Here is a 16,818-nt window from a genome sequence, read left to right as displayed (position 1 = left end):
ATAATGGTTATCTCTTATTTTTTATGTGCACAAGTTAATACATAATATTCAGTCTTTGGGATTGAGGTAATTTAATTAAAATAAATAAATTTAGATGACACATACATTTACCATTCCATTGATATAAAACTAAAAACTTCGGGTGCATATAAAGTAAATATTATAGTATATATGAATATATAGTGCATATACAATATGCCACCGGCATATCCCAATTCGACGATAGAAATAAGCGCCAGTAGCTGTCCAAATCGAAAACCACTTCATTGGGAAGAAACGATGAATGTGATCCCTCAATTGCAGCACTACTTATACAACTATAACTCCTTATCTCGGCAGTAAAACCCACGTTTTGTTCTGGAAGCCAAAAGGCAGAAGAGGCACAACCAAAAGTAAATAGGTTTAGGATTCACCCCAGATAACTCTTGGCAGGGTTTTCTAAAAGTCCCCAATCACCAAAAACTTCCCAAAATGCGTGGCTTATCACTGATAAGCGTGGTTTTTCAATCCGACGGTCGGCTATATAAGTGGCGGTTCCACTAGCCGAAATCATCAGTTCATCTCAATCGAATCAAGAACAAATATGAAATTCTTCTCCGTCGTCACCGTCTTCGTACTCGGTCTGCTGGCTGCGGCCAACGGTGAGTATAACTATTTCATATTAAATTTATAATTATTAAACTAATGAATTTTTGTTTGTCAGCTGTTCCACTTTCGCCCGATTCAGGAAACATAATCATCAACGGCCCCTGCGAAAGTTGCAACATCGACAATGGCAAGTAGGAAGATTCTTGCCCATGGATTGAGAAATCTTCAAACTGAAGCTCAATAGTTGTAATCATTTATGCTGAAGTCACACATAGAATTTATAATGCCAAAATAACAAATACATAAAAAGAAAGGAATTTACTTCCTTTCGCAATAGAAAAAAAACAGTTTTATTTTGCGTTTTATTTGTCTCTCAATCAATGCTCTCATCTCCTACTGCACTTGAGTCACTCCGATTCTCCGATTTTACTATCGATCGGATCTATTTAATAAAAATCAATATGAGATTCTTTATAGTCATCACCATTATGCTTGGTGTCCTGTCCTTATCCAAAGGTGTGTAGAATCTTAAAAATAAAAGAATAAAAAATCATCTTATTTTGAAGCTGTTCCGCTGTCACCCGATCCGGGAAATGTTATCATCAATGGCAATTGTGTAAACTGCAATGTTCGCGGTGGGAAATAGAGATTTGTAATTAAATAAACCGTAGAATCTAAAATGCCTTTATGCAGTTGTAATAAAAAAGCAAAAAATTCATCAAGTCCTCCTTTCTAAAAAATCTATTATAAGGATGTATATAATTTGCCAAAATATAGAGTACTTCTTATTATTTCAATAATTTACAGATTTAATTACATCCGAGGCCATCGCTGTTGCGAACCAGGGTTCCGGGATAGCCTCTGGGATCGATGGTGGTTATGCCAGATCCTGAGTCACCATTTCTAATGGAAATCTCGTGAATTGTTCCTTAAAAAATATCAGATATTACAACGGAGATTCAGATGAATAAAGTTTACAGATAGAACTTACGGGCATATCCGAATTCGACGAGGGAAATGAGCGCCAGTAGTAGAACCAAAATCAAAAAAACAATTCATCGGTGTGACAATTGAGAGGAATCAATGAATGTGATCCCTTAATTGCAGCACTACTTATACAGCTATAACTATTTATCTCGGCAGAGAAAAGCACGTGAGTAATTTGCTTTTGTTCTGGAAGCCAAAAGGCAGAAGAGGCACAACCAAAGGTGAATAGGTTTAGCATTTACCACAGATAACTCTTGGCAGGGTTTTTCAGAAGTCACCAAAAACTTTCCCATAATGCGTGGCTTATCACTGATAAGCGTGGCTTTTCGATCCGACGGTCGGCTATATAAGTGGCGGTTCCACTAGCCGAAATCATCAGTTCATCTCAATCGAATCAAGAACAAATATGAAATTCTTCTCCGTCGTCACCGTCTTCGTACTCGGTCTGCTGGCTGTTGCCAACGGTGAGTAAAACTATTTCATATTAGGTTTATAATTATAATTATTAAACTATTGAATTTTTGTTTGCCAGCTGTTCCACTGTCGCCCGATCAACAACTCATCATCAACGGCTCCTGCGAAGGTTGCACCATCAACAATGGCAAGTAGGAAGATTCTTGCCTATGGATTGAGAAAACTTCGAACTGAAACACAATAGTTGTAACCATTTATGGCAAACAAATAAATACATGAAAAGAGAGGTATTTACTTCCCTTCGCACTAGAAAAGAAAACATAACGACTTTTAATTGTGTGTAGCTACAAACTAATCAGAACAAAAAATCAATACTAAAGTTTTAAACAAATTTTCAGATCTTTCTAGTATATATATTATATATTGCCTCGCCAAAAACTGTCAATATACAAATTTCTCCTTCGCACTTCCAAAAGCTATGTTACGGGTATCAGATACTGTTACTTATAAATTATAGGTAAATAAGATTATAAGCCCCAAAATCATAATTTTAAATCTGCAGGTCGCCGGAATGGACCGCCCAGAGCACCTGGTTAAGCGTTGGGGGAATTTATAATAAGAAGGGAAGTATTCCCATTTGCTTTGTACTAGAAGCCAGGAGAGTCACAACCAAGGATAGATAGTGGTTATTTCTTTTTATTTTATTCGCACAAGTTAATACTTAAAATTATATTTCATCTATGTATATACCTTAACGTCCCTTGATAAAATAGACCAGTCTTTGTTCGTGTATATCTGGCAGCCATGGCAGTCCCCGGGAACGTTGATGTTGTTATTTGAGATAGTAGTTAGGGAAACAGTTGCTAAAATATAAGTATGTATTACAGAGGAGATTCGAAAGGATGAAGTTTAAGAATAGAACTTACGGGCGTATCTCCATTGGTATGTATTACTATCAAACCAAAACCCATCTCTTTTGATACCAGCTATGCTTAATGTTTCTAAAATGATATAATATATTAGAAAGGAGATTCGGAAAAGTAAAGCTTACATATAGAACATACGGGCATATCCAAATTCGACGAGGGAAATGAACGCCAGTAGAGGAACCAAAATCGAAAACCACTTCATCGCTGCTACAATTGAGAAGAAGCAATGAATGTGATCCCTCAATTACGGCACTATTTATTTAGCTGTACCTTCATATCTCGACAGTGAAAAACACGGAAATAACAGAAAGTGCCCTAGAATATTTATAGATCTTTGGGCTTTCCCGAAGTCACCAATCACCAAAAACTTTCCCAAATGCGTGGCTTATCACTGAATTTCCGTGGCTTTTTGATCCGACGCACGCCTATTTAAGCAGTGGATTTGGACAAATTTGACATCAGTTGAATCCAATCGGTTGCTCAGTGAGAAACCCATCCAGAATCAATATGAAATTCTTCTCCGTCGTCACCGTCTTCGTACTTGGTCTGCTGGCTGTTGCCAACGGTGAGTAAAACTATTTTATTTTATATTTGGTTATAATTATAATTATTCAACTAATAAATTCTTGTTTGTCAGCTGTTCCACTGTCGCCCGATCCAGGAAACGTGATCATCAACGGCCGCTGCACTTATTGCACCATCAGCAATAGCAAGTAGGAAGATTCTTGCCCATGGATTGGGAAAACTTCAAACTGAAACACAATAGTTGTAACCATTTATGCTGAAGTCACAAATTGAATTTATAATGCCAAACAAACAAATACATAAATAGAGAGAAAAATGCATTCGCACTAGAAAGGAAAACCAGTTTTATTTCTGCGTAGCTACCAACTAATGTATTTAAATTTCTTAGGAAAAATTTGGAACAGGACTCCGATAAGCTGTTAAAAATATTATTCCTAATGTGCATAGTTAATAGCTTTCATCATAGTCTCTCAATCAATGCTCTCATTTCCTACTGCACTTGAGTCACTCCGATTCTCCGATTTTACTATCGACTATATAAGATCTGGTTCCGTAGATCGAGAGCATCAGTTGTAGATGATCGTTGTTCCGGTGTGCAGCTTATAACCGGATCTATTTAATGAAAATATGAAATTCTTTTTTTTGAATTTTTTCCGCTGTCGAAAACCGAACCAGAAAATGTGATCATCAATGGCGATAGTGTAAACTGCAATGTTTGCGGTGGCAAATAGAAAATACTAATTAAGTAAATCCATTTTTAATAATAAAAAAAACATAATCTAAGAATTCTACGACAAGACTATAGTACTTCTTAATATTTTAATAATTTATTACATCCGACGCAATCGCTGTTGCGCACCAGGGTTCCGCCGGGATAACCTCTGGCACCGATGGTGGTTATGCCAGATCCTGGCCAGCCCCCTCCTCCTCCTCCGCCTAAGCCAGATCCCCCCAAATCGATGTACTGACCACCGCGCGACTGGCGTTTGGAACGCCTGCCAATGTACTGACTTCCTCCAGAAGATTGATGCAGTGACCAGCCGCCGGCAAGGTCATCATCATGATCGTCATCCCATGATGGACGACCGTGGGATGGAGGTGCTTTAAAGCTGGGCTTGGCTGTGATCCTACCTCTGCTTCCTTTTCCAGTTGTGGGTGGTGGGTAGTTTAATATTAATTTAGTAATTTGAAACGTAAACGAGCTGAGTTTTTGGTGGCGCTTGCTGTGCAGCCATTGCAGTTTCCATGATATATAATGTCTCCATTTCTAATGGTAATTTTGTGAATTTTTCCTTAAATAATAGCAGATATTACAACGGAGATTCGGAAGAATAAAGTTTACAGATAGAACTTACGGGCATATCCAAATTCGATGACCGAAAAAAGCGCCAGTAGCAGAACCAAAATAGAAAACCACTTCATCGCTGCGACAATTGAAAAGAATCAATGAATGTGATCCCTCTACTGCAACGCTATTTATACAACTGCATCTTCATATCTCGGTAGTGAATAACACGGGAGTAATAGAAAATGCCCTAGAATATTTATAAATCTTTGGGTTTTCCAAAATCCCCCGCTCTTGATAACCCATCGCACTTAACTGAGCTTTTGGCTCGGTTGAAGTGCAGCTCAAAAGCTTCTGCTAACCTGCTTCGCTATTTTGTTAATACATCTACTTAGTTATAGTTGTGACGAGAGCAGCGAAAAAAATAAGAGTGACGTGGGGGAAACTATTTTAAATATTTACTGCATATTATTTTCAAGCTGGTTTATATGGGAATCATATGGGAAATAGAGCTCTATTACTGGACGAGCAAATTAATTGAGAGCCCCTGACTAAAATGAAATCCATTAACTATGCATATTATGCGGAATAACATTTTTAACATCTTATCGCAGCCCTGTTTCATATTTTTTTAAAGAAATTTAAATACATTTTTTGTTGGTACACACAGTTAAAACTCGTCTTGTTTTCTTTTCTAATGCAAAAGAAAGTGAATTCCTTTCTTTTCATGTATTTGTTTGTTTGGCATTACAAATTCAATTTGGGACTTTAGCATAAATGGTTACAACTATTGTGTTTCAGTTTGAAGTTTTCCCAATCCATGGGCAAGAATCTTCCTACTTGCTATTGCGGATGGTGCAATAAGTGCAGCGGCCGTTGATGATCGTGTTTCCTGGATCGGGCGACAGTGGAACAGCTGACATACAACAATTTATTAGTTGAATAATTATAAATATAACCAAATATGAAATAGTTTTACTCACCGTTGGCAACAGCCAGCAGACCAAGTACGAAGACGGTGACGACGGAGAAGAATTTCATATTGATTCTGGATGGGTTTCTCACTGAGCAACCGATTGGATTCAACTGATGTCAAATTTGTCCAAATCCACTGCTTAAATAGGCGTGCGTCGGATCAAAAAGCCACGCAAATTCAGTGATAAGCCACGCATTTTGGGAAGTTTTTGGTGATTGGGGCCTACCAAGAGTAATCTGTGGTGAATCCCAAATCTATTCAGTTTTGGTTGTGTCTCTTCTGACTTTTGGTTTCCAGAACAAAAGCAAACACGAGAGAACGCTTAAGCCGAGTTCCACGACTATCTGATACCCGTTACTCAGCTAGTGGAAGTGCGAAGAGAAATTTCAACACTGACCGTTTTTGCCGGCTTGTGGGCGTTAGAGTGGGCAAAAAGAGTTTTGGCAAATCGAGAAAAATTTACAAAACTAACAAAAATGTGAAAAAATATCGAAACATTTTTTAAATGTGTGGGCGTGCCAGTTTTGGTCGGTTTGTGGGCGTTAGGGTGGGTGTCGCAAATCGATGTTTTGCAGATCGATAGGAAATTTACAATAGTAATAAGAAAATTAAACAATATGAAAACATTTTACAAAAGTGTGGGTGTGGCAGTTTTGAGCGGTTTGTGATCCCAACTTTCTAGCTTTTATGAGATCTCGACGTTCATACAGACGGACATATGGACATGGCCAGATTGACTCGGCTATTGATCCTGATCAAGAATATATATACTTTATATAGTCGGAAACGCTTTCTTCTGCCTGTTACATACTTTTCAACAAATCTAGTATACCCTTTTACTCTACGAGTAACTGGTATAATTATTAATAAAATTGCATCATATATTCAATAGGTAATAAGAATAGTAATAAGAACGACAAATCAGCTATAAAATCAAATTTCTCATAGTTTTTAATGGATTTTTAAGCAAAACTTAAACTAAATCCCCAGTTAAGAAGCAGATGAAAACCATAACAAAATACTGTACGAAGTGCTATAAGTTTACTAACAAAAGGTTATCCTTTAAGAATTTATTAATCATTTATTTATTTAATATTTATTGAGAATTTATGCCAGAAAATGCGAGGTATTTTATGTTCTAAACACGTTCTAATTGGATTAATCCCCGCCCACGTTGATGCTGCAGCCCACGCAATCCCTATTGTGAAGGTAAGTGCCACCAGGCAGGCGACCACTAAAGCCATCCGGATACTGGATGCCACCGCCTCGTCCGCCGCCAGCTGCAGGTCGCCGGAATGGAGCGCCCAGAGCTCCTGGATAAGCGTCAGGGGAATTAATATAGACTGTTCTCTGGCTCGGCCTGCCCGTCTTGTAGGTTTGGCCACCGACCACCACGTTGTCCGCCACCGGCGGACTGCAATCCCGGCATACTCCGCCGATGATCACATTTCCGGCTGTGGAGTAATGAAATGATAAAGCAAATTGTGGCAGTGAGAGGGGTCCATCTGATTCTTACCTGTGGCCTGGGAAGCCAGGACAACGACAATTGCAAAGAACACAATCAGGCACTTCATTCTCAATCTGCGTGCAAGACGAATCTGCTCGAGACCCACCAAATCCAAAAGCTTTTAAGTATTGTTTTGTTCTGGATGCCAGAAGGCAGAAGGGGCACAACCGAGGGTAGATAGGAGCGGGATTCGCCCCAAAAACCAGTTCAATTTACAGATAACACTTGGTTTTTCAGAAGTACGCAATCACTAAAGCTCGTACTTTGTTATTTGCTAGCTAGAAATAAAACGAAACCTTATGGATATATGAAGTATGCGAAAACCGGAACACACCTGATACACACGTAAATTTATCTCGATTCCATTGACTATTCAATTTTTATGTTGAATTTGCATTTGCGTAGCTTTCCGATCCGACCGGCTATATAAGTCCGGTGCCCACTGGCCAATATCATCAGTTTATCTCAATCGAATCAATCCAGAATCAATATGAAATTCTTCTCCGTCGTCACGGTCTTCGTACTCGGTCTGCTGGCTGTGGCCAACGGTGAGTAAAGCTATTTCAAATTAGGTTTATAATCATAAATATAATTATTAAACTAATAAATTGTGTTTGCAGCTGTTCCACTGTCGCCCGATCCAGGAAACGTGATCATCAACGGCGACTGCAAGTACTGCAATGTGCGCGGTGGAAGGTAGGAAGATTATTGTACAAGGATCGAGAAATCTTCAAGCTGAGACACAATAGTTATAACCATTTATGCTGACGTCACACATAGAATTTATAATGCCAAAAAAACAAATAGATGAAAAGAAAGGAATTTACTTTCTTTCGCAATAGAAAAGAAAACAGTTTTATTTTGCGTTTTATTTGTAGCTACGCACAACTAATCAGTAAACAAATTTATTAAATTTCTCAGGAAAAATATGGAACAGGAGTGCGATAAGCTGTTAAAAATGTTATTCCTCATAATGTGCATAGTTAATAGATTTCATTATTGTCTCTCAATCAATGCTCTCATTTCCTACTGCACTTGAGTCACTCCGATTCTCCGATTTTACTATCGACTATATAAGATCTGGTTCCGTAGATTGATCGTTGGACCGGTGTGCAGCTTATCTATCTATTTAATAAAAATCAATATGAGATTCTTTATAGTCATCACCATTATGCTTGGTGTCCTGTCCTTATCCAAAGGTGTGTAGAATCTTAAAAATAAAAGAATAAAAAATCATCTTATTTTGAAGCTGTTCCGCTGTCACCCGATCCGGGAAATGTTATCATCAATGGCAATTGTGTAAACTGCAATGTTCGCGGTGGCAAATAGAGAATTGTAATTAAATAAACCCTAGAATGTAAAATGCCTTTTTCCAGTTGTAATAAAATAGCGAAAAATTCATCAAGTCCTCCTTTCTAAAAAATCTATTATAAGGATGTATATAATTTGCCAAAATATAGAGTACTTCTTATTATTTCAATAATTTACAGATTTAATTACATCCGAGGCCATCGCTGTTGCGAACCAGGGTTCCGGGATAGCCTCTGGGATCGATGGTGGTTATGCCAGATCCTGAGTCACCATTTCTAATGGAAATCTCGTGAATTGTTCCTTAAAAAATATCAGATATTACAACGGAGATTCAGATGAATAAAGTTTACAGATAGAACTTACGGGCATATCCGAATTCGACGAGGGAAATGAGCGCCAGTAGTAGAACCAAAATCAAAAAAACAATTCATCGGTGTGACAATTGAGAGGAATCAATGAATGTGATCCCTTAATTGCAGCACTACTTATACAGCTATAACTATTTATCTCGGCAGAAAAAAGCACGTGAGTAATTTGCTTTTGTTCTGGAAGCCAAAAGGCAGAAGAGGCACAACCAAAGGTGAATAGGTTTAGCATTTACCACAGATAAGTCTTGGCAGGGTTTTTCAGAAGTCATCAATCACCAAAAACTTTCCCATAATGCGTGGCTTATCACTGATAAGCGTGGCTTTTCGATCCGACGGTCGGCTATATAAGTGGCGGTTCCACTAGCCGAAATCATCAGTTCATCTCAATCGAATCAAGAACAAATATGAAATTCTTCTCCGTCGTCACCGTCTTCGTACTCGGTCTGCTGGCTGTTGCCAACGGTGAGTAAAACTATTTCATATTAGGTTTATAATTATAATTATTAAACTATTGAATATTTGTTTGCCAGCTGTTCCACTGTCGCCCGATCAAAACCTGATCATCAACGGTCCCTGCACTAGTTGCACCATCAGCAATGGCAAGTAGGAAGATTCTTGCCCATGGATTGAGAAAACTTCAAACTGAAACACAATAGTTGTAACCATTTATGCTGAAGTCACAAATTGAATTTATAATGCCAAACAAACAAATACATAAATAGAGAGAAAAATGCATTCGCACTAGAAAGGAAAACCAGTTTTATTTCTGCGTAGCTACCAACTAATGTATTTAAATTTCTTAGGAAAAATTTGGAACAGGACTCCGATAAGCTGTTAAAAATATTATTCCTAATGTGCATAGTTAATAGCTTTCATCATAGTCTCTCAATCAATGCTCTCATTTCCTACTGCACTTGAGTCACTCCGATTCTCCGATTTTACTATCGACTATATAAGATCTGGTTCCGTAGATCGAGAGCATCAGTTATAGATGTTCGTTGGTCCGGTGTGCAGCTTATAAACCCGGATCTATTTATTGATAATCAATATGAGATTCTTTACAGTCATCACCGTCCTTGTGCTTGGTGTCCTGTCTCTAGCCAAAGGTGGGTAGAATCTCAAAGATGAATTAGTTGATCCTGTGAATAAACAATCATCTATTTTGAAGCTGTTCCGCTGTCACCCGATCCAGGAAATGTTATCATCAATGGCGATTGTGTACACTGCAATGTTCGCGGTGGCAAATAGAGAATTGTAATTAAATAAACCCTAGAATGTAAAATGCCTTATTCCAGTTGTAATAAAATAGCAAAGAATTCATCGAGTCCTCCTTTCTAAAAAATCTATTATATGGATGTATATAATTTGCCAAAATATAGTGTACTGCTTATTATTTCAATAATTTATTGATTTCATCCACGAATATTACATCCGACGCAATCGCTGTTGCGCACCAGGGTTCCGCCGGGATAGCCCCTGGCATCGATGGTGGTTATGCCAGATCCTGGCCAGCCTCCTCCTCCGCCTAAGCCAGATCCCCCCAAATCGATGTACTGACCACCGCGCGACTGGCGTTTGGAACGCCTGCCAATGTACTGACTTCCTCCAGAAGATTGATGCAGTGACCAGCCGCCGGCAAGGTCATCATCATCATCGTCATCCCATGATGGACGACTGTGGGATGGAGGTGCTTTGGAGCTGGACTTGGCTGTGGTCCTACCCCTACTTCCTTTTCCAGTTGTGGGTTTGTGGGTGGTGGTGGTAGTAGTTTGATCGTGAGAGCAGTTTACGCACTTGCCGTTGATGGTTACCTTGCCAGCTGGAGAAAAAATTGGTTAGTTTTCAAGGTGAAACCTTTTAATTTTCAAACCGACCGTGGACAAAGGCCAACGTGGCCAAGAACAATAGCGCCAATAACGTCAGGCTCTTCATTATGCGGCTCTCTAAGCTGATTGATCACCGTCGCCCTCTTATATAGCCGTCCCGATAAGCTCAGATCTGTTATCTGTATGTAATGCATACAAGTTTAAAACCGATCTGACTTAAAACAAAGCTGAACTATTGACTGTTGCCTGATTAAGTAGAACTATTAATTATCACATTTTTTCGAATCAATAAAGTCGACTACCTGTCAATAAAATTTACAGAGCCGCTGATGCAATTTTATTACAATTATTTACCTATATTTAAATAATCTCTTATATGTTTATTAGATTTTAATTACTAATAATAGTCATTTAAGTTTGAACTGTTTTTAAACATTACAAAGACTTCCTATTTAATTTCATCAACAACTTATATTAAATATTTACAAGGAGATATGAATTGCTTTAACTTAATTGATGGGCAAATATTTTACTATTTAGGTTTCGAGCATTTTTATTATTTAAAAATAAATTTAAAATAAAGTTTAATGAAGTCGTTTTTTATTTTAAGTGTATACCTGTTATTTTTTAATTTGCAGCACGTGCAAACTTTGTATTCAAAATGTTAAAATCCGGTTTTAATTTCTCTGAGCGCACATTTCTATATCGAAATATATGCAAAATATTGTTAGTGCCATTGTTTGTTTTAATTTTAGCGATTTCCAGTTGCATGTGGTTAAGATTGGGGTAAACAGCAACAAGTTTATTTTGTAAACAAAACCATAAACCAATTATTCAGTTCTTAGGAAGAAAGGTAAATGATTAAAAAGTATATTGAACTGCAACTATATTAATACTTCCAAGAACTCTAATGGTTTTCTCTTGAACTACCAGCTAGTTCAACAACACACACCTTTTTGCATCCCATAAGCTGGACTGGAATTTCCAGATTTAAATACGCAAAACAAACTGCAATTAAACGCTCAACTTTCTGTATTTTCCCAAGCGCCTGCAATTCAATGGGGCTTATCAAAAGCCGCCGTCCACCCAGTGCACACTTGTTGCACCAAGATGCGAGGCTGAGCTATAAAAGATCAGGCAAATCTAACCAAGAGCATCAGTTGAATGCAATCAATTGCCTGCGCACCTGTCATCTAAAAAGCACAACAAACAGCCCAGCATCAATATGAAGTTCTTCTCCGTCGTCACCGTTTTCGTGTTCGGTCTGCTGGCTGTGGCCAACGGTTAGTATAACTATATTTAACTGCTATTCGATTGCATAATTAATTATTCATTTTCCTCCTCAGCTGTTCCCCTGTCGCCCGATCCAGGAAATGTGGTGATCAACGGCGACTGCAAGTACTGCAATGTGCACGGTGGAAAGTAGGAAAGTGCTCGCCAGAAAATCGAAGAAGGACAAAAGCTTACCTCAAATCCAGAACACCATATTTATACTATCACACTTGTACTAAAATGAACACTAGTAGTAAAACACATTGCCAGTTACAAATAAAATGATGGAAAAATAAAACTATTTTCGTATTTTAAATTTCATTCAGCTGCTTAAGGGAAATGTTTAATAATAAATCAAATAAAAGCTAAATCACATTACATTAAATGTTGTAATTAAATTACAAAAACTTCACAGGGTGGGCAAATAAAATAATTAACAAATTATCTTTAAATAATAGAAGCTTGAGAATAATTCTTGGCCTTATAGATAAAACTACATAGCAAATTACTCATCCGCACTGTTGCACTGCAGGTTGATAACCTATTCTTAACTTATTTGTACTATTATTAATAACATACATATGTTTTGTTACACACATATTTTGTAAGCAATTGTTATTTTCGATTACCTATACTTATTTTCCACCGACTTATACCTATAGTCTTAAAATAATTAGTTAACTTAACCTGTAGTCTAAAAAAATTAGTTAACTTAATCACCATTATAAGATGGGCACATTAGTTTAACAATTAGTTTAAAGTCTGCAGAAATCGAAATAAATTAAAATAAAAAGCAAAACAAGAGCATATGATTATATATTTGAATCAAGATAAGCTTTTTTGTGGAATTTCACTTGGATTTATTGGGAGTTGAAACCAGACTTCGCCAAAGTACCTTGATTACCCATTTGCGCACAAAACGTGCTAATACACTGAGTGCTAATATGGCAGTTTATTGATTCGGCGGAATTGAACGCATAAAAACGGGTCTCAATACTGGGAAAAACGAATCGCTGGGGCGCCAAGTCAAATGGAATCAGGTTTGCAGTCTGGCCACCGCACGTGAATAGAATCGCGCCCTGGACCAGCTCGGATTTCCCTTTCCCAATCGCCCAACCCCGGGGCTATCAGCTTGCACTTGTTTACGCTCAATTTCATTGAGAACGTTGCATCGCTAGACTTGGGGATTTTACGTTTGAGGTGCTGACTGCGGCTTGGGCTTGGACTTGGGCTTGGGGAGAATCCCAATCTCGGCCAGAGTTTTCCAGGTGTCGCTGCCAACAACAGGTTGATAAGACAGCTCAGTACGACTGGGCGCACTGGGGCATGGAGCTATATAAGCCGTGCAGCTCAACCCTTTCAGCATCAGTTGTTAGCTGCATATCCTCTGGAGTCAAGCTCAGAAACCAACCACAAAACCAAAAACATGAAATTCCTATCAGTTGCCTTTGTTCTGGGTCTGCTGGCCCTGGCCAACGGTGAGTAATCCCAGATATTCGCAAGCTAAATATGTTATTTAATTATGATTTCAATTATATTTCCAACACAGCCAATCCCCTGACTCCTGGCAATGTCATCATCAACGGCGATTGCCGCGTCTGCAATGTGAGGGCCTAAGGGCAGGAAAGATGCAGCTGTAGAAAGATTCCACTTGAAGTTCACATACAGTCACATATTATTAAGACGAAAATGTAATAGAAATTCCAAGAACCAATTGACCAAATTACAAATATTCAAACAAAACAACATTCTATTTTTATGGGAAAATATTATTGATTTCTATAGATAACAACCAAAGGGCAGCTGGGATAGCTAATCAGCAAACCTCTTAAATAGTTTCTAGCCACATAATGTGTTACAAAGTTCTAGGAAAACAATCTTTTGCAATTATTGCAATATTGGCGATTGGGAATACCCTATTTTGACAATCCAAATAAATGTTTTTAAAATAAAATTTAAAATAATCATATAATTATTATTATCATATCATATAATTATAATTACTGAATTACTATTACTTAATAATTACTAATTAAAGAGTAAGTGTTCCTTATCTCTCTTTAAAAGGCTTCTGTAAAATCCCACTAAACGACTATATATTTAATAAGTTAATACTATATGCACTATGTACTAATGCCATATAAAAAGCAGAGCACTCGCAGTTTCGCAGTCACAATTATTTGAAATCCCGAAGCAAAAACATGAAACCCCTCCAATTCGCCGTAACTTTGATGCTGCTTTTCTGCCTGCTGGTAGCTGTAAATGGTAATCATTTTACTAAATAAATTTATTTTATTTCATTTTTAGCAAAACATTTCTTAATTGCAGCTACGCCGGGAAAGGTGTATATCAATGGAAAATGCATCGACTGTAATAGGCCCGATAACGATGCGGGAATTATAACTCCTCCAGAACATAACTCTGCGGCTTCCATGTCGTACACTTTGACATCTGGAGCGGTGCTCTTTGGAATTATATATAATATATTCATTTAATTTGCCATGTAATGAAAACTATATTAAAATGTGGAAACTAAGATCTTTTTAATATTAATTTCTTGGCATTTAGAACTTGCGACGAAATGGGAACTTTAAGATTAATCATAATTCATATATTTAACCTCCTATAAAATTCCCCTAATTATTTTAATTTCTAAGAACTTAAAGATTAATTCATATATTAAAAGAATAAAAAAATGAACTAATAGAGCATTTAATTTGTTTCTAAATAATAACACTGAAATTAAAATCTGCTAATTTCTTTTAACTAAGCTTCTCATAAAAAGCTTTAAATAGTTGGGCTTTAATATTTAGATCTGTTTTTGATATATATTTTGGTTTCAGTGCACAACCGTTTTGTGTTTCCTATTCAAAACACATCTACATTAACCTATTTGTTTATATTCGACTGATTGATGTCATTATCGCTACATTTTGTGTTGCTATATATGTAATATGTACCGTCTTATCAGGGGAAACATTTTTTCTAGGGCATTTCCCTGTCGACTTGGAACGACCTTGTACTTGAACTTGTACTTGCAATAGCTTAGATACTTACTATCAGGGAAAAACCTGATATTTAAATGCACCTTAAAAGGTGCCTATAAAAGAAAACCAATGAAGTGCATTTTTATCAGTTCCACTTGAAACGTTGCCAACAATATGAAGTGGGTGTCCTTGATCTTTCTCTTCGGTCTGCTCGCCATGGCAGTGGGTACGTATCCGTGAGTTTCATAGATATTAACCCAATTTCATAAATATTATTTGATTATTGCTATAGCTTCTCCGCTAAATCCGGGTAATGTCATTATCAATGGAGATTGCCGCCATTGCAATGTTCACGGCGGCTAAATGGAGTTAACTAAACTTATGGAAAATAAAGATTGTGCATAAAATATGGTTCTTATTTATTTTATTCGTACACTGAACTGTAAGAGCTGCAACATTTGCTTGGGAGGTCTTTTAAATGCGACTACATGTCACAACAACTAGCAGTTAAATACATTGCGCTGAAAAATTTTAAAATGTCTTATATATATTATAAACTACATTTTGTTGTTTCAGTGATTTTATTTTGTCATAATCCCACACAAATTCGGTTGAATTCAACACACTCTAATCGCCTCGAATATTGCAAACTTTGCAGTCGCCGTTTATAATCACATTGCCAGGACTCATTGGATTGGCTAAAAGAACATAAATGAAGAATAGAATTTGAGTAGAAAAAAGTTTTGATTATTTCTGGAACACATCATTGAGCACTTACCACTAGCCAAGGCCAAAAGTCCCAATAGAAAAGCGATCGAGAGCAGCTTCATATTGTGAGTGTTTCAACGATTTAGCGACTAAAACTACCTATTGATTCGAACAGGTCTCTTTTATAGCCGCGCCAGTGGGATTGATTAGTAAATTGCGCACTTTTTCAATTAATTCCTGACCTTTACAATATATAAAAATGCGTCATAACTTGATTTTTACAGCACATCCCGATCGATTTATTTGCATTAAATAGAAATTTGCAGTTATTGATTTCGGAGAAATTTTGAATCTCTCTTATATGATTGTAGCCTTTTTTACATACATTTGTAATCATTATACAAAATCTTAACATTTTTTGTTATCAAAGGTTTCATTATATATTCGATCTACCATTTTTATACCCGTTACTCTACGATAGCAGTGAAAATAGTTGTCCAAAAGTGGAATGTCATACCTCGTTGAATTCGTAACAAAATTCCAAAAATGTTGGGATAGACTTAGTCAGCTATGTTTATTAGCAGCGCAAAACAGTCTTTATTTTAGCTGAGCGGCCATTTTTGGCCAAGTTATTGCGAAAACACCCGCACTCCACACCCCGCACCCCACAAAAAGTAATTAGGCAATTTATAATAAGTTTAACTGCAAAAGGTGTGACTAACAGTACAAACACCTTTTTCTTTTTCTATTATAATTAGTTATTTACTTAATTTTAACACAATGGTTTTTTTTACAGTGTACGTGTGTTTGCACATGACTGGCAATTAAGCCAATGAAGCATTAAAAAACCACCAGTCGAGCTTCATGCAAAATGAGTTTTTTGGGTGTTTCGAGGGGCTTGAGGCGATTGTTAGGGTTTTCGGTGGGCTAATGGGTTGATGGGTGGTGGGTGATGTTGCACGAAGAAAGGTGAATGCAAATGGGGCGGAGAAAGGGTTTAACGCAGTCAACCAGCTTCCACTCATCCAGGATTAGTGCCGCATGCGCTAAGCGATGTTGTTGTTGTTTTTCTCGTTGTTGTTCCACACACATTTGTCAACGTAGATGGCATTACGGATAAATGAACTCGGGCCAA

The 16,818-nt window shown here is 37.3% G+C and overlaps 15 protein-coding genes across 15 annotated transcripts; 10 read left to right on the top strand and 5 right to left on the bottom strand.

Annotated features, from left to right (window-relative positions):
- The first annotated feature begins 189 nt into the window (after window positions 1-189).
- On the top strand, window positions 190-1,146 carry LOC26535396 (bomanin Short 1). Its single transcript, XM_015195641.3, has 2 exons — window positions 190-641; window positions 704-1,146. The coding sequence occupies exons 1-2, from the start codon at window positions 584-586 to the stop codon at window positions 781-783; spliced, it is 138 nt and encodes a 45-aa protein (XP_015051127.1). The 5' UTR covers window positions 190-583; the 3' UTR covers window positions 784-1,146.
- Window positions 1,147-1,865: 719 nt separating this feature from the next.
- Window positions 1,866-2,303, top strand: LOC26534962 (bomanin Short 1). The gene is made up of 2 exons (XM_015195639.3): window positions 1,866-2,039; window positions 2,108-2,303. Exons 1-2 carry the CDS (start codon window positions 1,982-1,984, stop codon window positions 2,182-2,184), a joined length of 135 nt encoding a protein of 44 aa, XP_015051125.1. The 5' UTR covers window positions 1,866-1,981; the 3' UTR covers window positions 2,185-2,303.
- A 1,082-nt stretch (window positions 2,304-3,385) lies between these two features.
- Window positions 3,386-4,234, top strand: LOC26534605 (bomanin Short 1). The gene is made up of 2 exons (XM_015195638.3): window positions 3,386-3,483; window positions 3,556-4,234. The coding sequence occupies exons 1-2, from the start codon at window positions 3,426-3,428 to the stop codon at window positions 3,633-3,635; spliced, it is 138 nt and encodes a 45-aa protein (XP_015051124.1). The 5' UTR covers window positions 3,386-3,425; the 3' UTR covers window positions 3,636-4,234.
- A 162-nt stretch (window positions 4,235-4,396) lies between these two features.
- Window positions 4,397-4,865, bottom strand: LOC26536364. The gene is made up of 2 exons (XM_015195637.3): window positions 4,799-4,865; window positions 4,397-4,735 (listed from the first exon to the last, which is right to left on the bottom strand). Exons 1-2 carry the CDS (start codon window positions 4,863-4,865, stop codon window positions 4,617-4,619), a joined length of 186 nt encoding a protein of 61 aa, XP_015051123.1. The 3' UTR covers window positions 4,397-4,616.
- Window positions 4,798-5,878, bottom strand: LOC26536035 (bomanin Short 1). The gene is made up of 2 exons (XM_015195636.3): window positions 5,712-5,878; window positions 4,798-5,644 (listed from the first exon to the last, which is right to left on the bottom strand). Exons 1-2 carry the CDS (start codon window positions 5,767-5,769, stop codon window positions 5,565-5,567), a joined length of 138 nt encoding a protein of 45 aa, XP_015051122.1. The 5' UTR covers window positions 5,770-5,878; the 3' UTR covers window positions 4,798-5,564.
- An 862-nt stretch (window positions 5,879-6,740) lies between these two features.
- Window positions 6,741-7,339, bottom strand: LOC6531104 (bomanin Bicipital 1). Its single transcript, XM_002091902.4, has 2 exons — window positions 7,221-7,339; window positions 6,741-7,158 (listed from the first exon to the last, which is right to left on the bottom strand). Exons 1-2 carry the CDS (start codon window positions 7,276-7,278, stop codon window positions 6,863-6,865), a joined length of 354 nt encoding a protein of 117 aa, XP_002091938.1. The 5' UTR covers window positions 7,279-7,339; the 3' UTR covers window positions 6,741-6,862.
- A 311-nt stretch (window positions 7,340-7,650) lies between these two features.
- On the top strand, window positions 7,651-8,616 carry LOC26535423 (bomanin Short 2). The gene is made up of 2 exons (XM_015195635.2): window positions 7,651-7,759; window positions 7,832-8,616. Exons 1-2 carry the CDS (start codon window positions 7,702-7,704, stop codon window positions 7,909-7,911), a joined length of 138 nt encoding a protein of 45 aa, XP_015051121.1. The 5' UTR covers window positions 7,651-7,701; the 3' UTR covers window positions 7,912-8,616.
- Window positions 8,617-9,210: 594 nt separating this feature from the next.
- Window positions 9,211-9,644, top strand: LOC26535244 (bomanin Short 1). The gene is made up of 2 exons (XM_015195634.3): window positions 9,211-9,352; window positions 9,421-9,644. The coding sequence occupies exons 1-2, from the start codon at window positions 9,295-9,297 to the stop codon at window positions 9,495-9,497; spliced, it is 135 nt and encodes a 44-aa protein (XP_015051120.1). The 5' UTR covers window positions 9,211-9,294; the 3' UTR covers window positions 9,498-9,644.
- Window positions 9,645-9,859: 215 nt separating this feature from the next.
- Window positions 9,860-10,214, top strand: LOC26535868 (bomanin Short 2). The gene is made up of 2 exons (XM_015195633.2): window positions 9,860-9,996; window positions 10,059-10,214. Exons 1-2 carry the CDS (start codon window positions 9,939-9,941, stop codon window positions 10,136-10,138), a joined length of 138 nt encoding a protein of 45 aa, XP_015051119.1. The 5' UTR covers window positions 9,860-9,938; the 3' UTR covers window positions 10,139-10,214.
- A 4-nt stretch (window positions 10,215-10,218) lies between these two features.
- Window positions 10,219-10,872, bottom strand: LOC6531103. Its single transcript, XM_002091901.4, has 2 exons — window positions 10,765-10,872; window positions 10,219-10,709 (listed from the first exon to the last, which is right to left on the bottom strand). Exons 1-2 carry the CDS (start codon window positions 10,820-10,822, stop codon window positions 10,303-10,305), a joined length of 465 nt encoding a protein of 154 aa, XP_002091937.1. The 5' UTR covers window positions 10,823-10,872; the 3' UTR covers window positions 10,219-10,302.
- Window positions 10,873-11,856: 984 nt separating this feature from the next.
- On the top strand, window positions 11,857-12,286 carry LOC26535671 (bomanin Short 2). Its single transcript, XM_015195632.2, has 2 exons — window positions 11,857-11,999; window positions 12,063-12,286. Exons 1-2 carry the CDS (start codon window positions 11,942-11,944, stop codon window positions 12,140-12,142), a joined length of 138 nt encoding a protein of 45 aa, XP_015051118.1. The 5' UTR covers window positions 11,857-11,941; the 3' UTR covers window positions 12,143-12,286.
- Window positions 12,287-13,317: 1,031 nt separating this feature from the next.
- On the top strand, window positions 13,318-13,731 carry LOC26534916 (bomanin Short 3). The gene is made up of 2 exons (XM_015195631.2): window positions 13,318-13,466; window positions 13,538-13,731. Exons 1-2 carry the CDS (start codon window positions 13,415-13,417, stop codon window positions 13,603-13,605), a joined length of 120 nt encoding a protein of 39 aa, XP_015051117.1. The 5' UTR covers window positions 13,318-13,414; the 3' UTR covers window positions 13,606-13,731.
- A 412-nt stretch (window positions 13,732-14,143) lies between these two features.
- Window positions 14,144-14,524, top strand: LOC120321121 (bomanin-836). Its single transcript, XM_039372768.2, has 2 exons — window positions 14,144-14,253; window positions 14,317-14,524. Exons 1-2 carry the CDS (start codon window positions 14,190-14,192, stop codon window positions 14,481-14,483), a joined length of 231 nt encoding a protein of 76 aa, XP_039228702.1. The 5' UTR covers window positions 14,144-14,189; the 3' UTR covers window positions 14,484-14,524.
- A 567-nt stretch (window positions 14,525-15,091) lies between these two features.
- Window positions 15,092-15,382, top strand: LOC6531101 (bomanin-065). Its single transcript, XM_002091899.4, has 2 exons — window positions 15,092-15,201; window positions 15,268-15,382. The coding sequence occupies exons 1-2, from the start codon at window positions 15,150-15,152 to the stop codon at window positions 15,336-15,338; spliced, it is 123 nt and encodes a 40-aa protein (XP_002091935.1). The 5' UTR covers window positions 15,092-15,149; the 3' UTR covers window positions 15,339-15,382.
- A 155-nt stretch (window positions 15,383-15,537) lies between these two features.
- On the bottom strand, window positions 15,538-15,866 carry LOC6531100 (bomanin-068). Its single transcript, XM_002091898.3, has 2 exons — window positions 15,754-15,866; window positions 15,538-15,673 (listed from the first exon to the last, which is right to left on the bottom strand). Exons 1-2 carry the CDS (start codon window positions 15,803-15,805, stop codon window positions 15,603-15,605), a joined length of 123 nt encoding a protein of 40 aa, XP_002091934.1. The 5' UTR covers window positions 15,806-15,866; the 3' UTR covers window positions 15,538-15,602.
- Window positions 15,867-16,818: the final 952 nt, after the last annotated feature.

The sequence above is a fragment of the Drosophila yakuba genome, chromosome 2R (assembly GCF_016746365.2).
Source record: "Drosophila yakuba strain Tai18E2 chromosome 2R, Prin_Dyak_Tai18E2_2.1, whole genome shotgun sequence".
NCBI lineage: Eukaryota > Metazoa > Arthropoda > Insecta > Diptera > Drosophilidae > Drosophila > Drosophila yakuba.
Note: the sequence above shows the minus strand (reverse complement) of the source record. Positions and strands in the feature narration are given on the sequence as shown.

Coding starts and splice junctions, on each gene's coding strand:
- LOC26535396 (XM_015195641.3), top strand. CDS start 584: ATGAAATTCTTCTCCGTCGTCACCGTCTTCGTACTCGGTCTGCTGGCT. Junction 642..703: donor TCTGCTGGCTGCGGCCAACG/GTGAGTATAACT, acceptor TTTGTTTGTCAG/CTGTTCCACTTTCGCCCGAT.
- LOC26534962 (XM_015195639.3), top strand. CDS start 1,982: ATGAAATTCTTCTCCGTCGTCACCGTCTTCGTACTCGGTCTGCTGGCT. Junction 2,040..2,107: donor TCTGCTGGCTGTTGCCAACG/GTGAGTAAAACT, acceptor TTTGTTTGCCAG/CTGTTCCACTGTCGCCCGAT.
- LOC26534605 (XM_015195638.3), top strand. CDS start 3,426: ATGAAATTCTTCTCCGTCGTCACCGTCTTCGTACTTGGTCTGCTGGCT. Junction 3,484..3,555: donor TCTGCTGGCTGTTGCCAACG/GTGAGTAAAACT, acceptor CTTGTTTGTCAG/CTGTTCCACTGTCGCCCGAT.
- LOC26536364 (XM_015195637.3), bottom strand. CDS start 4,865: ATGAAGTGGTTTTCTATTTTGGTTCTGCTACTGGCGCTTTTTTCGGTC. Junction 4,736..4,798: donor CATCGAATTTGGATATGCCC/GTAAGTTCTATC, acceptor CTATTATTTAAG/GAAAAATTCACAAAATTACC.
- LOC26536035 (XM_015195636.3), bottom strand. CDS start 5,769: ATGAAATTCTTCTCCGTCGTCACCGTCTTCGTACTTGGTCTGCTGGCT. Junction 5,645..5,711: donor TCTGCTGGCTGTTGCCAACG/GTGAGTAAAACT, acceptor GTTGTATGTCAG/CTGTTCCACTGTCGCCCGAT.
- LOC6531104 (XM_002091902.4), bottom strand. CDS start 7,278: ATGAAGTGCCTGATTGTGTTCTTTGCAATTGTCGTTGTCCTGGCTTCC. Junction 7,159..7,220: donor CCTGGCTTCCCAGGCCACAG/GTAAGAATCAGA, acceptor ATTACTCCACAG/CCGGAAATGTGATCATCGGC.
- LOC26535423 (XM_015195635.2), top strand. CDS start 7,702: ATGAAATTCTTCTCCGTCGTCACGGTCTTCGTACTCGGTCTGCTGGCT. Junction 7,760..7,831: donor TCTGCTGGCTGTGGCCAACG/GTGAGTAAAGCT, acceptor TTGTGTTTGCAG/CTGTTCCACTGTCGCCCGAT.
- LOC26535244 (XM_015195634.3), top strand. CDS start 9,295: ATGAAATTCTTCTCCGTCGTCACCGTCTTCGTACTCGGTCTGCTGGCT. Junction 9,353..9,420: donor TCTGCTGGCTGTTGCCAACG/GTGAGTAAAACT, acceptor TTTGTTTGCCAG/CTGTTCCACTGTCGCCCGAT.
- LOC26535868 (XM_015195633.2), top strand. CDS start 9,939: ATGAGATTCTTTACAGTCATCACCGTCCTTGTGCTTGGTGTCCTGTCT. Junction 9,997..10,058: donor TGTCCTGTCTCTAGCCAAAG/GTGGGTAGAATC, acceptor TCTATTTTGAAG/CTGTTCCGCTGTCACCCGAT.
- LOC6531103 (XM_002091901.4), bottom strand. CDS start 10,822: ATGAAGAGCCTGACGTTATTGGCGCTATTGTTCTTGGCCACGTTGGCC. Junction 10,710..10,764: donor CACGTTGGCCTTTGTCCACG/GTCGGTTTGAAA, acceptor TTTTTTCTCCAG/CTGGCAAGGTAACCATCAAC.
- LOC26535671 (XM_015195632.2), top strand. CDS start 11,942: ATGAAGTTCTTCTCCGTCGTCACCGTTTTCGTGTTCGGTCTGCTGGCT. Junction 12,000..12,062: donor TCTGCTGGCTGTGGCCAACG/GTTAGTATAACT, acceptor TTTCCTCCTCAG/CTGTTCCCCTGTCGCCCGAT.
- LOC26534916 (XM_015195631.2), top strand. CDS start 13,415: ATGAAATTCCTATCAGTTGCCTTTGTTCTGGGTCTGCTGGCCCTGGCC. Junction 13,467..13,537: donor TCTGCTGGCCCTGGCCAACG/GTGAGTAATCCC, acceptor TTTCCAACACAG/CCAATCCCCTGACTCCTGGC.
- LOC120321121 (XM_039372768.2), top strand. CDS start 14,190: ATGAAACCCCTCCAATTCGCCGTAACTTTGATGCTGCTTTTCTGCCTG. Junction 14,254..14,316: donor CCTGCTGGTAGCTGTAAATG/GTAATCATTTTA, acceptor TCTTAATTGCAG/CTACGCCGGGAAAGGTGTAT.
- LOC6531101 (XM_002091899.4), top strand. CDS start 15,150: ATGAAGTGGGTGTCCTTGATCTTTCTCTTCGGTCTGCTCGCCATGGCA. Junction 15,202..15,267: donor TCTGCTCGCCATGGCAGTGG/GTACGTATCCGT, acceptor TTATTGCTATAG/CTTCTCCGCTAAATCCGGGT.
- LOC6531100 (XM_002091898.3), bottom strand. CDS start 15,805: ATGAAGCTGCTCTCGATCGCTTTTCTATTGGGACTTTTGGCCTTGGCT. Junction 15,674..15,753: donor ACTTTTGGCCTTGGCTAGTG/GTAAGTGCTCAA, acceptor ATGTTCTTTTAG/CCAATCCAATGAGTCCTGGC.